The sequence below is a fragment of the Myotis lucifugus genome, unplaced genomic scaffold (assembly GCF_000147115.1).
Source record: "Myotis lucifugus unplaced genomic scaffold, Myoluc2.0 scaffold_14, whole genome shotgun sequence".
Lineage (NCBI taxonomy): Eukaryota > Metazoa > Chordata > Mammalia > Chiroptera > Vespertilionidae > Myotis > Myotis lucifugus.
In genome coordinates this window covers 9,088,553-9,113,441 of record NW_005871062.1, presented here as the reverse complement: position 1 = coordinate 9,113,441, position 24,889 = coordinate 9,088,553, and the positions used below count along the sequence as shown (strand labels likewise).

At 42.4% G+C, this 24,889-nt stretch overlaps 1 protein-coding gene across 1 annotated transcript in view; it reads right to left on the bottom strand.

Moving 5' to 3' along the window:
• The window catches only part of ETV5 (ETS variant 5), a 57,750-nt gene that overhangs the window by 27,601 nt on the left and 5,260 nt on the right, over positions 1-24,889 (bottom strand). The window contains 2 exon segments of the mRNA XM_006084818.3: positions 278-565; positions 1,486-1,615. Coding sequence (XP_006084880.1) covers positions 278-565; positions 1,486-1,615 — 418 coding nt within the window.

Genomic DNA, 24,889 nt, shown 5'->3' with positions numbered 1-24,889 from the left:
TCCCTGGGCTCTGTAATGGGGGGACAGTACTAATTATCTCCCCATTCCTGCTTCAAAAGGACGTTGTAATGTTTATAAACCACTTGGAATACCTCAGGAACAGGGTGACATGTAAACAGGCCATATTCATGTTATTATTAGTCTTACCTCACAAGATGCCGCAGTGGAATGAGAACTTTATAGACACCTGGTAAATATGACTAACGGCTCCCCCTCTCCCAGTGAGGAGAAGGGGAGGGGAATGCAGGCAGCAAAGGAAGCCCGGATCAGCACCCACCTCTGTTCTGATGGATACTGGTTTTCAGGCATCATCTTTGGCATCTGCAGGGGCTGATGTGGTGGCCGGGGGACCGCAAAGGTTTGCTGCTGTGGTCCAGGGTCTGGAAGCGAATGAGGGGTGGGGGCTGGGCCCACACCTTGTACTGGGCCTGCTGCAGCAGGGTGCACGGAGGTGGGCAGAGTTGCCTGAGGTGGGGGAAATAGGGAATTCTGATGGGTGGGTGACAGGGGGGTGGTGGGAGGGGTTAATGGCTTGAACCCAGAGGGAGGCTTCCTATCATAGGCACTGCAAACAGAAAAAGAGAAGGAACCAGTAAGCTGCAATGAAGCCATTAGCTTGGTCACCAGGTCCAGCAGAATGCTGCAGCCCTCGGTTGCCAGGAAATGACAGCATTAACATAGTTAAATTGCTGGCAGCCCTGAGGGAATATTTGTACCTCTGAAAAGTGACAAACACACTGCGTCACAGGGACTATTTAACACTTCTAGTGATTCTTCTCAAAGATAATTTTAGCCTCTGCTTCCGGTTTCCTTTCTCCCCCCTTCCAACCGTGTTCTCCATGTATGTGTGTGTCAGGTGGACAGATGGGGGCAGAATTTATGTGTCTGGAGAAGTTTCCCAGACCCTCTCCCAAGTATTCCAGGGTTCCCAGAAATTAGTCAGAATCTTTGTTGAAGACGAATTTCTGCTGTAACATCACTTGAATTAACAACTCTTCTCCTCCCCACTCTCAAGTAGATCTATGTTTATCTTCTAGAGCAAAGAATGATTTAAAATTAAAGCTTCATTCCTGAGCCTGGATATTCTTAAGTAAAGGGCATAAGCATCAAAGCTTTTTCATATATTCTGATTTGAAGATTACTTCTTTGGTGCTTAAAGTTCACATTAACATATGATAGACACGAAGGAGTATACATTCCCTCCATCGAAGTCACAGATCAAATATCCCAGTATTCAAGGATTTTTCCCTTGGCGGGGAGGGGGGTTCAGTACCCCAAGCACTGAGTCCTCCCACCACCCCAGTCAGTTGAACAGTTTTGCATTTCATGTTCAGCACAAAGAAAGGCCCATTTGAGCTGGCCTGCACCTAGAGGATTACACTGCAGGTAAAGATGGGGTGTGCTATCCTGAGTGTCTGCTGAATAATATTTGAAACAGTCAGCTTGAAGGCTACTTTCTGGCCAGCCTTCTCGGGCTCCACTTACCAATAGTTGTAGAGGCACTTTTCTCCATAGTTAGCACCGAGAGCCTGCTCATGGCTGCAGGATGACAGCTCGGAGGAGGGGCTGTGCAGCTCCCGTTTGATCTTGGTTGGAGGTGGGGCATGAAGCACCACTGCAATGAGAAGAGGGAGGACAGCCAATTAACAGGGAGCACAGTGCTTCCTTCTGCAAACCCTGAAATGAGCTGATTGTTCTTGGAACTCGTGTCAAGTCACATGCCAGAGAAAGCCAAGTGCTTAAATATAGTCTTCCATCTAAAACCCTTGAAAAGTTCTTTAAACTCAGAAATCATCCATCATTTGACACTTTTAAAAAAATTATTATTTTTTGAATCCTCTGATTTTCAGAGAGAGAGAGAGAGAGAGAGAGAGAGAGAGAGAGAGAGAGAGAAACATCGATCAGTTGCCTCCAGACTGGGGATCTAGGTGTGTGCCCTGATGGGGAACCTGCAACCAGCTGAGCCACCAGCCAGGGCCAAATGTCTTTTACAAATTGCTTTGGTGTTGGGTCTGCTTCCCAGAGGCTCTGAAACACTTAAAAATTCTGCAGGTGATGCTCCCCCTTCCTTCCCAGTGCAGGTGTGATAGAAAACCAAGAACTGCAGGCATGAAGAATTTTGTATCCAAAAAGGACAAAACAGCCAAAAACATATTGGTAGACATTACACATTAACTCATATTCCTCTGGCAAATACATTTCATATTTGGAAGCATATTTATAAATTAAATACATGACTTTTTAAAAGTCCCTCCACAAGCAACTCTAAATATCAGGTCTGAATAGGAGATAATTCAACTTTAGGGACATTTCAAACATTTTTAAAAGCAAAGGAGTACAAAGGACCAGACCACAACCTAGGAAAAGCTAACTGTGTACAGGAAATGTCCTGGAAACCTTTGCGCTTATGTGTGTTTTTTCCCCAGTGACCCCCCAGGAAGGGCAGGTTTTTATAACTCATCCTTTCATGGATGGTGCCAATTACTTTTCCTCAATGAATGAAATGGTGCACAGAGCTGTTGCTTTCCATTTGGAAGTCAACTGCATATTCCATTGGTGATTTTGAGAAGCCAAAGCAACAAGTTTTTCAAGTCAAGGTGACTTACATATAGTAGCCAAACCAAACTGAACTAAATCAAACCAGGTTTGCCTTTTCGGTCTTATCTAGGCGCTACTCATTTTAGAGGGAGCATTTTACCCAAAGTAGGACAAACTTTAAAGATGCTGCACTATGAGGGCTGTTTTCCTCTTGTTATAGTCAGAATTGCTACTCTGTCCAGCTATCCTGGAGGGTGGGGGAAGCGCGAATGAGTTAAGCATTTGTGTTAGCCACTTTCCAGTGTATCAAAGGTCTCATTAAATAGCTAACCAGAGTCAGTGCCCTGGTAACCCACGAAAATTCTGTTTGACTTAGTGTTTACTCCTAAAATATTTTCAGGAGATTGGCAAATTCTTTGTGATTAAAGGAGGTAGACTTAGAGCTCAACAATCATCCCTTTTCTGACTGATAAGACTGAACAATCTTCAGGCCAACTGGTTTTTCAGTGCCTCCTCCAACCTTGAATTCTGGTCTCAGAAGTGAACAAATGAGACAGGTAAGTCTATCACTGATGACAAGTTTATAAAGCAAAGTCCTGCCAGTGACTGACTGGAGAGGACAGGTTTTCATAATTTCTTCCCTACATAATGCCAACTGCTATTCCTGAGTGCATGAAATAAGTTCAGAACTGGCAGATTATATTTAGAAGCCATTAGAGTCTCTCCCATGATTTTTTGATGGTGACATCATGGCAGCCAACTCTCAATTATTATCCAATGTTTTCAGACATTCAGAAACAGAAAATGGCTAGGCGTGTTATTGTTAGCATCTTGTTAGTAAACGAGAAGGGAGAGTCAGACAACTGGACACAGAAACCATTTCTCCAAGGCAGCACTGCCCCTTTGTCATGGCCTCTTCTCCTACTCGTCTTCTGCCATAAAAGTGTTGGCAAAACAATGAGGAAAGGTGATGATGTCCCAATGTAAACAAAGGTTCTGTGTCTACTTTTCTTACTTTATCTAAAGAAAATAATCCCTGTTTTACCTAAGTTTAGAAAGTAAATGATTATGGTACTATTCAATTTTCTCATTTCAGGTTTTAGAAATGTCTTGACATTTTCATGATATTATTATAAATATTATCAGTTCTGCTAATAAGACTAACACCAGAGGGTAAACCAAAGCTGCCCGAAAAGAAAAAAATTTATAATGGCTTCAGGAACAGTGTATATCTACTTTGCAAGAGAATATGAACTGCCAGACAATTCCAAGTCTTGATTTCTTTAAATCTACACAGTACTCCTAGTGTGTAGAGGGGTGGGCAAACTTTTTGACTCGAGGGCCACAATGGGTTCTTAAACTGGACCGGAGGGCCGGAACAAAAGCATGGATGGAGTGTTTGTGTGAACTAATATAAATTCAAAGTAAACATCATTACATAAAAGGGTACGGTCTTTTTTTTTTTTTTAGTTTTATTCATTTCAAACGGGCCGGATCCGGCCTGCGGGCCGTAGTTTGCCCACGGCTGGTGTAGACCATTTTGGCTCTAAATTATAAACCTTCTATGACCCCCAAATTGTCTTATACCTGGGATCCTATGTTCTCTACACAAAGGAGTAATTCAAGTAATATCTGGTGAGTGCTATGGTCTGAATGCTTGTGTCCCTCTCAAATTTGTATGTTGAAATCCTAATGTCCAATGTGATGGTATTAAAAGGTGAGGGAACTTTGGGAGATAATTGGGTAATGAGGGTAGAGCCATGTGAGGATGCCAACTTTCTAGACTCTGAAGAGAGCCCTCACCCAACCATGCGGGCACCCTGATCTCAGACTTCCAGCCTCTAAAACTGTGAGAAGTAAACTTGTTTTTTTATAAGCTACCCAGTCTATGGTATTTTCTTATAGCAGCCTGAATGGACTAAGACAATGAGTGACTGAATGGATTAAATTTCCAATTAATTCTTAACCACATCTATCATTGGGTCTAGCCTGCAAAGCTAGACCCAATGATAGTCATGAATATTTCTTCCCCAGGAATCTACCATTTAAAGGAGAAAGAAGAGAGTGGAACACAGCAGGAATGAGAATTGGAAGTTTCACAGACCACTGATAGGAAAGCCATTAGGGGCCCTGCAAGCAGTAAGAAAGAAGGCTCAGCTCTCCCAAGGAACTGAGCCAGAGGATGTATAAAGGATTCTGATTATGGCACGCGTTAGTCAGAGATAGCGATGTATATTTAAAGCAGGAATGAAGAAGCCCAAGGAATGCTCCTTGCCTTTAGTCTGTTCCTTCCTTTGGTAAATGAGCTTTGTGATGCTGCCTTGAGAAATAAAGAAAATGGCATAGCACCTTGCAGATGGTGCTATGATATTGTGTAGTTATACACTGTGCTTTCAAAAATAGAGCCTTTACCTTCATACAGGCGACATACTGAACGATGACAAGACCTAGGGCTATAAAGCATGGCAACAAATTGAAATTGAGAAAGGATCATGAACTCTAAAATATTTATGAAGTTTGAATTCATAAGTTTGAAAATAAATGCCAAAAAAGTTGACTATGTGAGTCGGTAAGCATTTTCTACCATTAGAAATTTTTCTCAGAGTTATTGAAGATGGGCCCATAAAGCCAATGGTGCTCTGACAACTCCTGGTGAATATGAACCACATTCCTTGTTGTAAAGATGTCAACCATTCATTTGCTGAGCATCTTCTATGGGCCAGGCATTCTGGAGGCGCTGGGATATGATGATATGCAAAACAGACACGTTTCTTCATGGCATGTATAATTTAGTGAGGAATCTGACTTTTAGCATCTTCTCGTAGATATAATTAGAGTTAGACGAGAGCCTCACAGTCCACTTAATCTAGTCCCTTACATATATAGATAAGGACCCTGGGCCCAAAGGAGTTAAAGGAATTGCTCAAGGTCTTGGAGCTGCTGCCACTAGGAGGGAGAGGAGGAAATCGTTCCCCACTGTCATTTCGGTAATCTACCACAGGGACAGAAATGGGAGACATTTCACTCACCCAATTTGTACATTAAAAATAGAGGACACAAAGCTTTTTTTCAACTAAAACAAGAAAAACACATTACACTTAGTACAAGGGAAACATGCATAAGAACTAATACCTCTGGAAAAGAACAAGGTAGACAGATCAAGAGAGAGGCAGCCAGACGGGCCCTTTAGCATCTACTTTGTGCCATACTCTTACATACATTATTTTATTTGATCTTCCCAACCAATAAAAAAGTTACTTCCACTGTCTCCATTTTATAGATGAGAAAACCACGGCTTAATAAAGGTAAGTAATCTGTTCTGGTGGCATAGCTGTAAGTGGTCAGGATTTCCACCTAAATAGTTCTTAGTCATTCCGTCACATTGCCTCCCAGATGAAATCTGACAGATAAAGATTACATCATAAAGGGATTAAAGGAAGTAGAGAAAGAGATGGAAAAGGAAGACAACACCAAAGAAGAGAGAGGAAGAATACATTTTGCCAGCTCTCAGGGTCTGTATCCTCATGTTTTCTAAATCTGCACTCTCCAGCTGGAGGTACACCTGATACACCTGAATTCATACAAGGACTTACACTTTCTCCTATCTCTAGGCCCAGGATCCCTCCCTCCCTCCCTCCTACTGGCAGCTGACATCTCTTGACTCCAGCAGCTTTTACTTCTTACAGTCCTTGCCTCCAGTTCTAGTGTTCCATCTAAAAGATATCATTCTTCCTTCTATATGCTAGCTGACCAAAATCGTCTGCTCTGTTAGACAACTGCAGGCACTTTGGAAGACTTGGTATCTTCTGCAGCCAGCCAATGACTTGCCAGACAGGGCACCATCCCCTTGGATACCATCTCTCCACAAGCCCTGCCCTCCTGAAATTGCTTCTTGACAATACTCTCTTAATTCCACCTCTGAGGCAAGAACATTTTCAGTGAGCGGTCTGGATCCTTATTTGACTATGAGACTCTGTTAAGGACCCATGCACAAATATAAATGAGATGCTCTGCTTGTCTGGGGTAGGAAAGACAAGGGTGGCTGGCTGACAAGATTTTCAATCCATATCTGTGGGTATGCACAATAAAGAACAGTGTATGGTGGCTTTGTAGGCCATCATAACACCATTTTAAATTTGGATATGATGTTCACAAATCAACCAACTTAACTTCATAAATTGCTTTTTTTTTTTACTAGGGAACTCCATGAAAGATTTTTCTGTCTGAAAAACTGATCAAAAGTCATGCCTGATGCTAGTCAATGCAATAAGTCAAGTAAAATAAATAAAAGGTAGTAAAATTAGAATGGAAGAAATATAAGGTCATTATTCACAGATGGCCTGGTTGGGTAAGCAGAAAATATAAAAGTCTCCACAAAGTATAAATTAGCTAATTTACCAAGATTATTAGGCCAATATATAAAAAGAACTATTTCTATACATTGTAACTAAAACAATGTGAAATTAAAAAATACACCTACAATAGCAACAAATAACATCAAATATCTAGGAAGACATCTAATAAAAAACATATAAGATACCTCAACTAAAAACTACAAAACACTAAGAAAAATTAAAGAACTCTCAATAAAAAGAAGGATATGGCATATTTATGAGCTGGAAAGCTTATTATAAAGATATCAATTCTCCCCAAATTTATGTATAAGCTCAAGGTAACCCCAAACAAAATCTCAGCACTACTACAGGAATGAGGATGAAATGTAAATTACACACAATATGGAATTTCATAAACATGTTGAGCAAAAGAAGCTAGACATAAAAGGGTACATACTACATGGGTCCATTTGTGTAACATTCAAAAGGAGACAACACTAATCTATGGTGTTTAAAGTCAGGATGACTGGGGGTAGTATTGGTTTAGGGGGCACAAGGAATCTTGTTTTCTGGTAAGTTCTAGGTCTTGATCTAAATGTTTATACAGTTGGTGAAAATCTATCAAACTGTACTCTTATGATTGCTGTATGTTATTTCAATTAGGTTTCTATTTTTTTGCTAAGGAGCCCTATCCATCATCGAGTTAATAGTTACTAAGATGTCTAAAATTTTAACAATTCTAGACATCTCAGTGTGTGATGGTATAGAAGCAGTCTTTCAAAGAAATACCCCACTGTTTCAAAAGAGAAAAAATAGACAAATTGGCCCATTCAAGAGAAATAATAATTCCCTTTGCTGCTAAAACCTGTTTCCTGCCCGCAAGTACAGGCCTATGGAATCTATCCAAGGAAGCTACCCCATGCCAGTGCTGGCTGTGAACTTCGCTGTTACAGCTTCGAGGATCAAAACAAAGGAAAATACTTTTGTTGAATGTTATGATGAACAACAATTTAAGTCACAAGAAATTGTTTTGTTTCTTTTCTTAGAAAGACAAAAAACCCCCACCTTGTCCAATAAACCTTTACTTTGGTGTTTCATAATCATCAAAGTTGTAACAAGTCGCAGACTGCTGTGAATACATACAACATGTATGCAGTTGTTAAGTGTTAGAGAAATTGCCAATCAGTTATACTGCCATCTGAGAGGGAGAAAGACCAAGCCAGTCCTTATTTCTCCCGCTTCACACAGAGGCTTTGCCTGCCTTCCACCAGTTGTTCAGAGCTTGTTTGGGGGGTTTTCCTCTTCTCTTCTGCAGTTTCATTACCTTCATCTGGAGCAGACTCATCTTTCCCACATCAGCTGTGCAAGACTGACCTCAGGGAGAACCTTATTTGGTCACACTCGACAGCCACGATCTTCTTACTTTACATGGAAAGTTGTGTCTCATGCGGAAGTTGACCAGAATGGCATGTCCATGAGGCTAGGTCTCAGGTGGCCAGCCTCGGTCTGCAGAGCCTCTCACAGCACTTCTGAACAAACATGATGTGGAACGAACATAGTCGCGGTCAGAGACTTCTCAGGATTCCAGAGCCGTGATGCTGAAGTGAAGGTCTATTCCTAAGCTTATTACTCTCTTTGCCACCAACTTTAGCTCACTGTTCCTCTCTTAAACCATTACCACCCATCTTAATTTCCCTCGATACTAAGAAATATGTGCTGTGTAGTTCAAGAATGTGGGGATGAAGGAGCCTGAGGCATTTGCCCACACTATTCTTTGGATATGACAGTGAGTGGAACACGAGGAAGGCAGGCAAAGGGAAAGACTATCAAGCAGATGGACATGTGAACATAAAATGACACTGCAAAACAGGACTGAGGAAGCCACCTGGAAGGCAGGTGTGGCTTCTTCTCCCCTGACTTATCCCTAGCTTGTCAGAGTACCCCATTGCCAAAGATCAAAGGGCTTAAGCCACCAAATGCAGCATCCCTTGGTTTCTTCGGTTTGAAGAGTACAAACAAAGCAAATGGCCTACTTCCCAACACGAGGCTGCCTTTCCCTTTTTAGGACATTTTGAGACAAAGCTAATTAGTAAAAAAAAAAAAAAAAAAAAAAGAGGTAGAGAGTATGAGGCTTATTTTTTAAGTTGTCCCATATTACCAGAAGAGGTCGGAAATATGTTTTTATTCTAGGGCTGAGAAGATTAGAAATTCATTTCAAACATAAAATATATTGTTAATAGCTCAATATTCTTTGTAATTGCTATAGCAGCACCAGTGAATGACAAGGATATGGCACCCTGTTCTGGGAAACAAGAGGTTCAAGGGAGATAAAGTAAGTGGTTCTGGCACTTAACAAAGAACATCTGGAAAAGGAGATGCCTTTTGGATTTCCAAACCAAATAAGAGACCTGCTCAAACTTGTTTAATGGTTAACACCAATTCTGCCTGGAAATAGTTTCCAAAAATAAAAACTTTAAGTGTTATCAAATTTAGTTAGGGGGCACAGGTTCTAAATGAAGAATTGGAGGAGGTATAGGGGAATGTGCCATTTTCTTTAATATCTGACACAGCTAAGATTTGAAAGCATAAATTCAGAATTTGAATATAGTGAAAAATCACCCATAAATCAATTATTTAGTAAGCTATGCTAAATTTTTTTTTTAAATGAGTCCCTCAAAAGCCCTCTCCTGAACATGCACAAGCTATCTCTGACCCAGGTATCTCCATCTGACTCACTGTTTTTTTTGTGTGTGTTTTTAAAAAAATATATTTTATTGATTTTTTACAGAGAGGAAGGAAGAGGGATAGAGAGTTAGAAACATCGATGAGAGAGAAACATCAATCAGCCGCCCCCCTGCACACTCCTCACTGGAGATGTGCCTGCAACCAAGGTACATGCCCTTGACTGGAATCGAACCCGGGACCCTTCAGTCCGCAGGCCGACACTCCATCCACCGAGCCAAACCGGTGGGGCCTGACTCACTGTTTTACCTGTGTTTATGATTATTTATTTCATATATTTTTACTGATGCAGAGAGAAAGGGAGAGGGAGAGAGACATAGAAACATCAATGATGAGAGAGAATCATTGATTGGCTGTTTCTGCATTTTCCACACAGGGGCTCGAGCCCGCAACTTGGGCAGGGAACCTGACGGGTCATCGAACCCATGACCTCCAGGCTCATAGGTCAACACTCAACCACTGAGCCACACAGGCTGGACTTTACCAGTGTTTTAAAGTCAACACAATAACATGGATATCAGATGTGAGAATAGACAACAGGAGATTTCCAGACTTAAACAGGAGAGGAGACTTCCAGATTTAAGATTAGCATTCCCGTATGTCTGCATTTCTATATATCCTTTAAAAATGTATCCTAAAAAAGTCAAAACTACAAAACAACTGACCAGGCCTCTTAAAAAACCTAAGTGTTATGGGGGGAAAAAAAGTAGGCAGATTATAAAGATTGAAGATGAAAGAGGCATAACAATAAATGCAATATATGGTTCTTAATGAAATCCTAGGTAAAAAACAGTATCAATATCAGCTATAAAAGACATCTGGGGACAACTGGGGAATTCTAAATATTAGTGGATAAAGTTAATTTCTATGTAGAAGAATGTCCTTAATCTTTGGAGATGTACACTAAAGTATTTGGAGGTAAAATATCAAAATGTCTGCAACTTACTTCAAATGATCCAGAAATAAAAAAAAAAATCTATATATACAGAAATGACACAAATGTAGCAATGTTTTAAAAATAAATCAGTAAAACAGGTATAATACCCCATCTCCGAGATACTTAGAGGAAAAAAAATCCCTTTATCTTATGGTTGACTAAAAAGGTCACAAGTAGATGTGCAAAGAACTTCAAAACCATGCATTCACACATGAGGAAAGTCACCCAGGCCTATTACCAAAACGAAAGGATACTGACCTGTTTATTTGTACCTCTACTATGTTTGGATAACATAGCCCCAGGAATCTAAAATTACACAAGAACAAATGTTGGTCATACCCTAACTTCTAAGCTAGTGGCTCGCAAATGTTGTGTGTGGCTCTGGCCCACTTAGAAAGGAGAAGGGAACACCCAGGAGCGGACAAAATGAAAACTGCTTCTCCTGTCAACATGATTATTCCCCATTGCCCCCTCTTCCAACTGATGTTGTAAAACGACATCAATTATATAAGTACAAATATTAACAAAACTGAAATTTATTAGTAATTCCATATAGATATTACTATACATAAACTAAAACACATGTCCAACTCAAGACCACAAAGCATTCTTGGGGGGAAAAATGGAGAACACCCATTCTTTGTGAATATACATGCCCAAGAGGTTTAGAACATTACCAAAACAGCTAGATAACTCATTAGATTTCATCCCAGAGTATTCAAGAGGATATGGTGCAACCCTGGCCAGTTTTCCTAAGTGGTTAGGGTCTTGGCCCGAGCACCCAAGGGTCACAGGTTCAATTCCTGGTCAAGGGCATGTACATGGGTTGCAAGTTCAATCCCCAACTCTGGTTGGGGCGAGTGTGGGAGGCAACCAATCGATGTGTCCCTCTCACATCGATGTTTCTTTCTTTCTCTCTCCCTCCCTCCTTCTCTTCCGTTCTCTCTAAAAATCAATGGGAAAAATATCCTTGGGTGAGGATTAAGGAAAAAAAAAAAAAGAGGATATAGTGCAACAATCACCAACCTGTGAAGGTTGACAAAATTAAAAATAATTAAAGTTTTCTTCCTTGAGGTTCTCCTTTATGCTCTTCCCTACAAAGCAGCTGGTTTGGCTCCTTCTGCCCATAAAGACTGAGCAGGGCCAGGGCCAGAAGCTCGAAATGGGTGGCTGTTGGGGAGCACACGAGACTTGGCTGGAAAGTTTGTAAGAGGACATTCTGAGAAAAGGGAAGTGTGCTGAAGGCGGCCCGCCCTGTTTATCGGAATTCCAAATTAGGGCAGGGCCGAAGGCAGCGCCCCTGATTATTCCTTGACCTTTCCAAACAAGTCTCGTGTGCTCCCCAACAGGTGGCCTGGGCTTTTGGTGCTCTGAGCCTTAAGGAAAAATGACACAAGTGTTTCTGGGGGCTCCAACTGGTCCAACCTAGCTTGATAGCCTAAGAGATCAGAAAGGAATGTGGAGCTGAAGACCTACATCAGTGATGGCGAACCTATGACACGCGTGTCAGAGGTGACACGCGAACTCATTTTTTTGGTTGATTTTTCTTTGTTAAATGGCATTTAAATATATAAAATAAATATCAAAAATATAAGTCTTTGTTTTACTATGGTTGCAAATATCAAAAAATTTCTATATGTGACACGGCACCAGAGTTAAGTTAGGGTTTTTCAAAATGCTGACACGCCGAGCTCAAAAGGTTCGCCATCACTGACTTACATTGTGTTAAAGAAAGTATGTTGGAGAATCCTCTGTACATTTATATCCTGGGAATCAAGGATGGACGTAGCACTCTCATGTGGAATCAAGGCTTTCCGTGCAACTCGTGGTAAGATGACAAACATCTGGTACAGCCAACATCTAGGTAAGCGTACCACATACAGGGGCTGAGATTTCAGGGCAGGCTCATTCTACAATCTCAAACTACAAGAAAAGCTGAATTTGTCCTGGACAAAGTCCTACAAGAAGGAAGCAAGGCTTCTGCTCTGGGGTAGAATTTGGTATCAGTAAGTACAGGAACCGACCTCTTCAGGACTGACACGGCAGCAGTATTCAGAATTTTAGGTTGGTGATTCATCATGGTGGTGGTGATGGGTGGGTGGGGTTATGGTGTTGATTACTCCAGGTAATTTCCTACTTGTCTTGTTTTCTCAGTGAGGACCCAAACACTATCATGCTAATGGTTTATTGCAGGGTCCTAGGGGTCAGGATCAACCATGAGGAAGCAGAATTCATTAATTAACAATTGTAGAAGTCCTTCCTATATGGTCAATATCATCTGTACAAGAAATAACAAAAGAGCCAAATTAGCAACTGATAAAGCTAGTTCCTGGAACATTTGGTTCCAGGAATCAGATTTCTTCTATGCAGTGGCAAAAACCTACAGTCAGCAGGAGAGAGGCTTCAGGAGTTGGTGTGTGAACAAAAAAACACTCTATTTTTCATGATTTAGAGCTAGAAACTTGGGATAATATAATCAGCTCAAAAAAAAGAAAAAAAAAGAAAAAAGGCTTTGAACTTCTGACATAACCTATGGGAAAAGACAGACCTAACAAATAGGGCTAGGGTTACATTAATATAGAAACAGGACCAACCCGAGAGGGAGACTTAAGTCTTGATGATCCTGCATAAAAATGGCTGGGGAATACCAGAGTGAAAAAATAACCAATGAGACTGGAGCCAGGTCTTCATCCAGTGGGAAAAGGGATGAGGGAGGAAGACACCTTTCTTGCCCATAAGAGTAGGTGGAAATTTATACCAAGTATTTGGAAGTTCAAGAGCTGGAACCTGTTTTGGGATGCAAGCCAGGAATATTGTGTTGGTGAGCTCCTATTAAAAAGTGATAGGCATTTACTTGATAGTGTGGAGACTGTGTCTCCAGAGAGCCCTCTCTCAATTCACAATGGGGATGGTAGAAAAACAGGCTTAGCAGAGTCATGAGAAGATCCTACATAATAAAAGCCTAATATGCTAAGTGTCCGACGGTTCGTTCGACTGTTTAACCAGTTGCTATGATGCGCACTGACCACCAGGGGGCAGATGCTCTGACCAGTAGGTTAGCTTGCTGCTGGGGTCCGGCTGTCGGGACTAGACAAGATGGGTTGGACACCTCTGGAACCCTCCCCTGCCCTGATCGTGCACCGGTGGGGTCCCTTGGCCTGGCCTGCGTCCTCTCACAATCCGGGATCCTTTGGGGGATGTCGGAGAGCCGGTTTTGGCCTGATCCCTGCAGGCCAGGCCGAGGGATCCCGCCAGTGCACAAATTCATGCACGGGGCCTCTAGTTATTTCAGAATTCTGAAAATGCAAATCCCGAAGCCTTGAATATAGCATTAGAAAGTAAAGGGAGCTTAGCCTAGCAGGTGTGGCTCAGTGGATAGAGTGTCAGCCTGCAGACCGAAGGGTCCCAGGTTCGATTCTGGTCAAGGGAACGTACCTCGGTTTCAGGCTCCTTCCCGGTCTGACCCTGGTCAGGACTCATGCAAGAGGCAACCAATCGGTGTGTTTCCACATCGATATTTCTCTCTGTCTTTCCCTCTCTCTTCCACTCTCTCTAACAATCAATGGAAAAATATCCTCGGGTGAGGATTAAAAAAAAAAAAGTAAAGGTAGCTTAAAAAAATATTCCAATTTAAAAAATACACAGGGATGGGCAAAAGTAGATTAAAATTACCAGCCATTATTACCTAAAATATAAATTGTAAGAATACGAAATAATAATATGACAAAGAATACAAGTAATACAATAAGTAATAAATAAATAATAATACAAGTATAAACTGTGTTTTGCATACTGATGACTATAAACCTACTTTTGCCAACCCCTGTAATAAATAGCATTAGTAGAGAGTGGTATCTGAAACAACTCTAAGAGGCTACCTGCAAAGGCAGTGGAATTTCTCCCAGAATACAGGAATTAGAGTTACTGATAGAGTTTCTCCCACCTGGGTTTTAAATTAGACAACAGAATTGATACCATGGAGAAGTTAAAACCACAAGGCTGTTCTCTGTAAGCCTCTCTTCCATTTTCTGTTTATCTCGGATAACCCTAAATCTCTGCTATGGACTTGAGCTGACAACAGCAACATGGGTCTAAGTGGAGCCACAGATAATGCATTGGGCTTGCAGATCTTTCCTTTCTCTGGGGAAATGCTGGCAGTACCTAGGATTGGTGCTTGGATGACAAGATGCTGCAGTGCTCACATTGGCTTGGAGTGGGAAGTGTTTGTAAATTTTGTTTGCATAGGGCTGGTTATTTTATGACCTTACTGCTCTCTGGAATGTGGATTATGTGCTACCAGACAGACTCAACAATGGAGAAGCCCAGCTCCAAAGATGACAAAGCACATTAGCGGTCTCAGTGTAAGGGCCCCCCAGGTTGCAGCTTCCATTAGACCCCAAAACAAAGTCCTTCTGGCTAGAGTAAAAGATGAAAATAATGGTTTTACATGTATAAAGAGACTTTAATTTCTCTGTGGGAAGGGGGTGTTGACCTAACAAGGGGATTATACTTTACAGGGCCTTATTGGGGGCATTCTTTACACTGCTGGGATCATATAATTTAAACTACAGTATGTTTATATTATCTAGTGGCTTCATAGAATGGGGAGGAGAGGAGGTGATTTAGAGTTTTGCTTCTACTAGTCCCAGCTCAATGATTAGAACATCCCCCCCAAATTTCCTCCCTCCTTCGCTCCTCCTCCCATTGCCTCTTTCAACAATAGTAGCAGCTGGTCGGCAGGCCAGCACATGGTATCTCAAAATCAAATTTCCCCCATGAAAGTCAGTTTGGGAAGTCACTGTATAATGTACAACTGCAACCCAAAAGTTGGAATAGTACCACTCGGGCTGACCACTTGACATGTGGGGGGTGGGAGGATGTCCTATCCTTCACGGGAGCTCGAGGCTTCCCCTACCTGTTCACTCCCCCTCCAGAGAGGAAAACATGTGATCCAATTCAAGGATGACACCCAGGTCCTAGAGGACAGTGATGGGATAGCTTTGGCTAAGAAGAGCAAAAGTGGCCCTCAAGGCGATTTACCTGTTGTTCAGTTGCAAGGAGTTTGGAAGCTGCTCTTCAGCCTGGGAAGAAGTGGGGGTAATAATGGGCCTTCTGAGAAGGACAGTCCTCAAGGCTGACCAATGGTCCAAGGACAAGTCTATCAGGGTAAAGACTTTGGCTGGTCATGTCCTTGGTCATCAACTAGGAGGACCAGTTGCTAAATGGAATTTGGGATACTGGCCTTGTCCTCTCTTCACCTCTATTAGTACTAACAATAATGACATGAGTGATTTTTAAAGATTTCTATTCTAAGTCTGGCTAAAATAGAAGGAAAGAGATTCTTCGTATTAATGCTTCTTCTCTCCTCCTCCCAACAGAAGTGGTTGTGCTAGTAAGGGGAGCCCAACAAGGATGTCTGTACCAAACCAGGAATGTCCTGACTCACAGATGGGGAACTGGTGAAAAACGAGTGTCTATCACGGAATAGCTGCATCTCATTCTTGGCACAAAACTGCAAATCTTTCAAATAGTCATTTCCAAACAGAAAATTCTCTGTTATCAATTAAAGGAGATAATTTAATACCGATGGTCGTAGGGAGGGTTTTTTCCCCCCAGATAAACGAGTTTCAGATTTACTTCCTTTAAGTGCACACTCTCTCCACACTTCAGAATTATTTTTGAAGTATAGGTTGGATTTGTGCAGTTCCTTTTCTTCAAAGAACTCATTTATCCTAACAATTTAGGTTTGCTACTTTAGAATTCTGGAAAAGGAAACCCAGAGGCCTTGAATGTGAGAGTCAGAAATTAAAGGGAGGAAAAGGGAGCTTAGAAAAGAACGGGCCCAACTTTGATGGAGGTAGGGCTTGTATATTAATAGATAGGGGCTCCTTCATAAAAATATTGGGTACAGGATGAATATTTCTAATTGCATAAGAGGTCACATCCCCATACTTGTGGGCTATGGAGACACCAAAGCATTTGACAGTCAAATAAAAGGCTTGTCCGAGTGTACAGAGCTGACCACGAGGAGAGTCAAGATAGAAATAAGTGGTTCCTCTGGTTTTGAATGCACCGTCCCCTTCCCATTGCCACAGGCTGGATCTTTTTAGACCTGCAGCTTCGAGACCTTGCTTCCACCTGGGGTGTCTGGTTACCTTCAAGCTTAAGAGACGGCTGGGAGGAGAAGGTGACTGACTGTCCTAATTATGCCAGAGGAGGGGTTGAGTATGATTCATACCATCTACTTTCCTGGGGCAGCTGTTAAAAAAATTTTAATATTCAGTCTTTACCAATATGATAGACAACTATTCATTTAATTTTTACAGTTGAGAAAGAGGCCTAAAGAGAGCTCTGTCCTCCCAACTGGAGTTTTATTAGAGATGACAGGATGGCTTCCTCTACCATGGGCCTTTGGTCAAGCCTAGATTTTACCACGGAGGGCTGCTCACTGTGGAACACACCATCAGGTAAAGGGGAAACAGGGCATTTTTCCTGAAAGGGGGAAAAAATGCAAAAACTAAACCTTCTCTAACATCCCTTCTATAATTTATTTCCAATTTATATAATTCTCATTTAAATTGGCAGTAAAGGGAATACTTGAAATAGGATCTAAGCACTGTGGAAAAATTTATCTTCCAATTTAAAATTCATCTTTAAAATCTGACAGGAGAAAATCCCAGCTAGAGGAATCGGCGCCTCTTGCGAACCATTCCTTCTATCTATAGCCCTCCTCCCAAAGCCGCAACCCAGCAAGGCTGTCAAGGGCGCCTAAACTGTGGCTGTTCGCTCGCACATGCTCTTTCTGGGAACCGTAGCATTAGCTGCACAAAGTCTAAATGCAGCCTAGGAAGACTTGGCTAGTGTGTGTGTTTAAAAGAGGAACCAGAAAATGAGAAGTAGCCCTAACTAGTTCTTTTCTATTTATCTCTGAGGTCATCCCAAGGACTCTCAGAACTCAGGTCTTGAGACCCTCTACAGAGTTACTTCCCTACCAGCCAGAGGCTGGACTTGGGGGCTGTTGAAAGATGGGGTGGAAAGGGGACATAACAGAGAATGTGGTGGGTGCAAATACATTCACCAAGAACTGGCTGTGTGCAGAGCAGGTATTATGGCTGAGACAGGCATGAGGAAACATAAGGCAGGGATTCTCTGCTATTGGAGACACTTAGAGCCAAAGAGAATTTGTTTCCTGTTTCAACAGAATGGAAATTGGGAAGCAGGGACTAAGTTTAATATTCATCAAGATACCAAATACTGCACATTAAATCCCTATGCTGCTTTTTCCCTATTCCTCAAGAAATAAGATTCCAGGCTGGTGGGGAACGAAAGGAATTAAAAGGGAGTTGAGGAGGGCAGAAATGTTCTGACTCGAGGTATCCCTCAACACAGTGAAGTGATGACCACTAAATTATTCTCTACCAAAACTCAGCTTAGGGAACTTAGGGTAGGCATCCCAGGGTCTGGTCTTTACAGTGGGTGGTCACAAAGAAGAGACTCCCCCACCCCTTCTATTCTACTCTTTCTAGGGGAAAAGTATAAAAGACCCTCATTAAGTGCCCTTTCAGGCAACTGCAAAGCATTTGCAGGCCCTGGGCTGAAAAGTGTTTATGTAAGCTGAAGTCCTCCTCAGCAAGCACAAACATCAGCATCCTCTCACACAGCCGATATCTAGGGTTACCTCCTGAGAGGTTTCAAACTCCCTCACAAAAGGACAATCTGCCCAGGCCTGTTCTTTTTTTAATAGAGAAGGACCAACTTATATCAAGGGAACTATTTACGAAAAAAACCTCCTTACAGCAAAACACAGATGCAAACAGCCTCATTTTGGTTGTGAGGATAAGGATTAGGGACTAAGAAGAGCTCTTTAAAAAACCCCGAGGAAATTGCACTGGATTACTATTAAGTTTTGTTTTGCTTTTTAACTGGTTGTCCTTTTTGTGCGCATCATACAGCCCGGGTCTAGCCCACACAGCCCTTGGGGTAGTCTGTGAGGTGTTAGCCAAGATACTGGAGGATGTTTAGGGGGTGCTACTGAGGCTAGTGTACCCCTAGAACCGGGCCTCATTCTGGGGTGAGGCTACCCTGGCTCTGGAGCAGAAGCAAGGCATTTGAGGAGCACCCACCGGAAGGGTTGCGGCCATAGTAGGGCTCCCCTACAGCTGAGTCCTAGTCTGGGAAGTGTCATTTTAAGATGACACATATCTGACCACAATGCGAAATTAATTAGAAGAAGGAAGGCCAAAGAGTAGAGAAACTACAGCTTTGTCGCTCCCTGAACAAGAAATACTTGCACGGGGCCGGCAAACAGCCGTTCTTCAGGCCAGGAGGGAAGACGAACCTGCAGCAGGCGAGCGGGCGGCAAACTTCACTAGGAAGCTAGAGACCCAGCCCCAGGGGAAGCAGGAGATAAAAGGGTAATATCCTCAGATCAAGTCTCAACACCTCTCCCTCCAGGGAAGCTAACCCACCCTCTCCTATTATCGCTCCTTTTAGAGAGACCACGAACGGGAGACCACGAAAGGGGGGCCAGATGGGTCAGCAGCAGCCCTTCTGGCCGGGCAGTTGAAGGGTTAAAGTCAGCACTTGAAAGAAAACTCAAACCCCATTTAGCCCAGGCTCGGAGAACAGGGAGCAGCAGGGAAGCCAAAGGAAACTAATTTTGGAGGTTCTCCAAGCTGCCAATCACAAGCATATTTCTAACAGTCCCAGTGTTGTTTGAGTTGGTTGTTTTTCCACAAGCTACACAATGGGGTCTGGTTATTCATTGAAAAAGTCTGCAAGGGAGCCCCGCCCTCCATTCACAACCAATTTGGAATGCTCCATTCAGCAAGAGGGGGACTCGCAGCTCGGCTCACTGGGGCAGTCGGAGCAGAGCCCAGCTGTCGCCGCAGGGACGCTTGCTCGCCCAGCGAGTTGTGTTTATGTAAGAAATTCAGACGCTGCAGGCGCCTGCCCGCTCCGCACCCTCCCTAAGATTCAGATGGCTCAGACTAGGGCTGAAATCTGCAAGGGTGTGCAAGTCCGCTCGGAGTGGGGTCGGCCAGTGCCCTCGGGCAAAGGGGGAGGGGCGAAAGAAAACTATCTTGGACTGCCTGGTTCGGAATCGGACTGTCGCTACCAGCCGAGAGAAACAGACTTCGGCGGTATTTCTCCTGCCCCCGGGGGAGAGCTGGCTTGCATTAGAGGACAGCTTTCTCTGGAAGCTGGCCTTCACAGACTCCTTGCTTTTGCATTCATTGCCAACTGCTACATCGGGAGCCACCTGGCTTTCCCCCCAAGGGAGAGGGTCTCTGGAGACTCTACTCTAGATTCTGTGGCCGCAGAGTGGGAGGCGGCAAACACATTCACTTCCAGTTTCTTTTCCTGGCGCTTCGTCCAGCCTGTAAGGTTTATAATCCCCTCTGAATACCCATGAGACATCCAAAGGGAAGAGCAGTGGAGATCTGGGGCTACTCCAAGGACAATGTAAAAGAGAGTACAAGGCTAAAAACTGGTTTGGTTTCTTTGATATATTTTTTTCAAACCGTCAATAATCACCCTGAGAGAGATCTACTGAAGCCAGTCTGACAATGTGACTTTATTTCAAGGAAAAACATACTACTTTGTGAAAATTAAAGCCAGGAAATAAATTTTAGTTGTTTCCTCTTTTTATAAAATATCTGGCTTTTGTCAAATGTCTCATGCTTAGACGCCTTCTCTCTGCTGCCGCCACCCCCACTCCCTAGTGAACTGGGAGGTGACTCGAGAAGCATTTCTGTCAAGTCCTTCTGACCACAGAATCAGGATCAATGCCTGGGCTGTCCTGCAGATCTGTCTCCAACACCTGGCCTTTGAAAGGCTAGATCTTATCCTGCTCCCTGGCATCTGGCAGCCTCTGCCTTAACTTTCCCCTGGATGCTTCTCCTTCCAGGCATGGGAGCCTCCGGTATTTGCTATGCAGGGTCCTTTCCTGGGGGGGAGGGGGGGGGCGGGGGGGGGGAGCTCTTCTCCCTGAGGAGAGCTGCTAGTCCATGATCTACTTGCCAAGCCCTAAGGTGTACTAATATTATGGCTACACACACACACACACACACACACACACACACACACACACACAGGCATATTAGGGCCTACTATTTTACCCTTCCTTCAAGCTGAGCCTCTAAGAGGAATGGGACAATGATAGAAACTGACGACCAAAGCCTCTGTTAAATGAGCTTGATGAGTTCACAGAATGAATTTTTAAAAAAGCAACCTAATCCGGTACTGGCATCAGCATGCCTGGCACTTGTCCAAGAGCTGGGAGCTGCAACATGACAAGACTCCGCACTCCTCGGATTGCAAGTGGAGAAGCACTGTGTGCCAGGGCACAGATGGGGCCCGAGCTGCCTCAAGGGCAGCCATGTGCCCACCAGGGGCTGTCAGCCTCTGAGCCTGGATGTACTTTACCATCATTAAAACCTGAGAAACATGTGGAGGGAACAGTCTCTTGGTAGAGAACCACACACCCCACCTAACTCCACCACCAAGGACACGACTAGAAGGTAGAAATGACAGATAGTACAAATTCTCAGCTTTATCATGCTACCTGTCTTCATCTTATAAAAGTGAAGAAAGATGAGAGATAGATGATGATAATTTCTTGAGAGATGACAGGATTTTGTTACCTGGAATCTACCTAAGTGATCTACCAGGCAGACCCCATGTAATTCCCCATCCCAAGTCGTTCTCACCAAACACAAAGGACTGGAAAGGTTAGTAGGTTTTATCAGAGCACTAAAAGCAGGAAGACATCTAAGAGGCAGAGAAAAATCCATTGTTTTTAATAAGCCTAACTGCATTAAAGTTAGAGGAAAACAGATTTGTAGAAACATATGGCTTTTAGTTAAATGGGCACTCTAGGTCTTGGTTTCTTAAGAGACTTGGGTCTAAGGATGCTATCAAAACAGGAAGGATATCCAATCATTCAGCACCCTCTCCGAGGTCAGAACTAGCTCACAGAGCCGTTGAAAATACACTGTAAACCTGGAGTGAAATGATCTCCCTCAGCCCCACATTTTCCTCCGGCTTTCTTCAGCACTCTTCTTTCTTCTCCCTACCTTCCAACTACTGGCTTCTGAAAATGATAAATTGATAGCTTTGCTTCTTCAACATTCTCATCTAAAAATATATATTTTTTAGCCCTACCCGGTTGGCTCAGTGGATAGAGTGTCAACCTGCGGACTGAAGGGTCCCAACGGTCAACGTCATGTACCTTGGTTGTGGGCACATCCCCAGTAGGAGGTGTGCAGGAGGCAGCTGATTGATGTTTCTCTCTCATCGATGTTTCTAACTCTCTATCCCTCTCCCTTCCTCTCTGTAAAAAGTCAATAAAATATTATATATATATATATATATATATATATATATATATATATATATATTATTGATTCTAGAGAGGAAGGGAGAGGGAGGATCCTTTCAAATTGAAATGGCCCAGGACCAGAGAGCAAGTAAACCTAGAGTTTTGCTACCCCACCTCTGAGTCCAAAATGGTATGTCCTCTCCAAAAGGAAGGCACTGCCTCTACTATATCAACCGCATACTAAATATGTGTTAATTCACATATTTAGGAAAAAGTCCAATTGAATAATCTCATATTGAAACAGGACTAAGATCAATGTGTTTTAGGCTCAAGGGTTGTCATAACAGTTAATCCTATTTCCCCAGCCATCTATGACAGGTATTTATGAAAAGTCAATTTCATCGGTTAATTAGACAGTCCTTTGAAAATTACTCGTACTTCCTCCAGTCCTGCCATTCTTTTTGAGACACATATTTAAAAATAACAGTTCAGGGGAAATAAGGTCACTTAGATTTTAAAACAATTCTCTAAATTATACTTAGTATGGAGGCCATGATTTTAAAATAAGATTTTTATCATGCCTTCTCCCCAGCATAAAATATTTGTTATTTGAGATGTTGGTAAACATTCACAATATCACAAATGAAATAAGTAAGAAAAAAAATTGAAATCTGCATTAACAAAACGATTTGTACATGCTAAAATCCAGGAATACCCTTAAATGCTCAAGCACTCAGTTCAGAAAAATCAATATAACCCTTACCCCACCCCAAATCTATGGATTTTGAGTTCCACTCTTACCTTTTGATTTGTAGTTAATTCTGTGAAAATGTGTAGTAAAAATCTCTATACATCCATCTACTGACCCAGATTCCCTGGTTTGGTAGCTCTATGTGTTAATTCACATATTTAGCCACAGGCACATTTACATAGGTATGCACACACATACTCATTTATAATATACAGGATACATAACACACAGTTTTATCTATACACATGCTAATATGTCTTCTAGGAAACATGTCCATTTTATATTTTTTCTGTTTTATAATTTCTCTCTCACTTCCAAGTCCTGGATGGGAAAAACTCAAAGCACCGAGATATTTAATATGTTTCTCAGGATCACGGAATAAAGAGAATGGAGGTGTTGAACCAGGCGCCAGCAGTCTCCCTGGGGCTCTCCCGAGGGCCGTCTGGAGGTATTTGAAATAATGAGGGGGAGCCCTGGGCACCTGTGAACCCGCCAGTACCCCCTGCCTCTGCAGCTTTTGCTTCTTTAAGGATATTATTGTATAATTTCCTCTCATCATTTCACCTAACCCCTGCTATTGGCCCCTAACATTAGTCAGTCTCTCCAGCTATCCAGTCCTTATACTAGGCCCTCTGTAAAATGAAGGGATTGGACAAGACTTATCTTTGCAAGAAACCTCCAGCTCAAATAATCTGGGATTTTCAGGGGTACTTCTCAGGACCAGGGGACAATGGGGAGAACTTGGCAGAACCCCTATAGGCTATAGGTTGTACTTTTTATTCCCTTGAATTTGACCTAGAAGAGTTTCCAGATGGGAGATACTTTACTAATGTTTATATTTGTGAAGTAAGGTGAAATCTATATAGCTAGAAATAAGCTGGGCATTTATATAAAACTTTTAAGAACAATGGTTTCATTGTGGATGGATGCCTATGGGTAGGAACCTAAAGCTAGAACACTTAACAAAATATCATCTCTTTAAAGTTAACCTTGTAAGTGCTTACTGAAGAAAGTACGCCGTAATTTTCAAAACTGAATTCTAAAATAAAGACAATTACCCACATGATATTTCTTTTTCTCTCTCCTACAGTCTCACACATGCACAATAGAAAATGAACCAAATCAGCATTACCAGCAAAGGCAGACCATCCCAAGTGGCAGGCCACAGAAGAGTGCTTGTTTCAAATGCTCTGCTAGAGTAGGGAAAGGTTTGCTTTACCAAGCAAGTGCAAGTTTGTTTTCTAGTTCATGGACTAGTTGATTCAAACCAACTTATAAAGTTTCATTAAATCTGAATGCGTTTCTCCCGCTCCCCTGGAATAATCATAGGCTCTACCAGAAGGAGAAGTGACAGGAGTAGAAGTTGATCCTCAGCCCAAGGCTGTGAGATGCACTCACAGAGAAGAGTGGGCCCAGCCTTGGGCTCTGCCAGCATCCATGCATCTACATTGTCCGTTTCAACAGAAGTCAAACCAGTCACACTAATAGCAAGGATGGATGGATGAAGGATACACCATTCCAAATCTGTGTTCTTCACTAACCTCTAAAGCAAGTGGATCTACTAAAATCTATTCTTCTTGAGGGTCCATCTCCAGAAATAACAGAGAAGGGGAAAGAATTATTAAAAAACCTTTCAAGGCTACTCAACCATCTGTTTTATCTTTAAAAGACAGCAAAGCTTAACTATAAGAAGTTAAAGCAAAAAGCAAACAAAGTAAAAAACATAGCACACTTGGTAAGCAGAAATGTCTCCCAAAGCACCTCCATTTTCGGTATGACAATTTAATGAAAGAATTTAGCACATTCTATTCGCTTCTAAGGAGCCAAAAGCCATGTATTGATTCTTTCCTTTCAGCTTATTCCTGCAGATAAATATCTCTCCGAATATAAATCCTGTTTGCTGACATCTTTCTCTGAAGAACATACCTCTGCTCTAGCACATGAAATCAATTTGAATGCAGTCATCTCACCTCCCTTTCACTCTTTTGGGTTAATAGTGAAACAAACAAAGTGTCATAAAAGCATTTCAACGAGCCTCTGCCAAGAAAGCCACCTCCCAAACAGACTGCAATTTATGCTGCTCTGAGCAAGAACTGGAAAGGCTGGGCCAAGTTGTCAACACAGAACAGAGTGGGATTACAAATCCTGCCTTTTATCTTATGTATGCATCCATGCACACACATGCGCGCGCACACACACACACACACACACACACACACACCACTTTGGGTTATCTTTATTTAGTCTTTCAGTGGCAAGTTTCC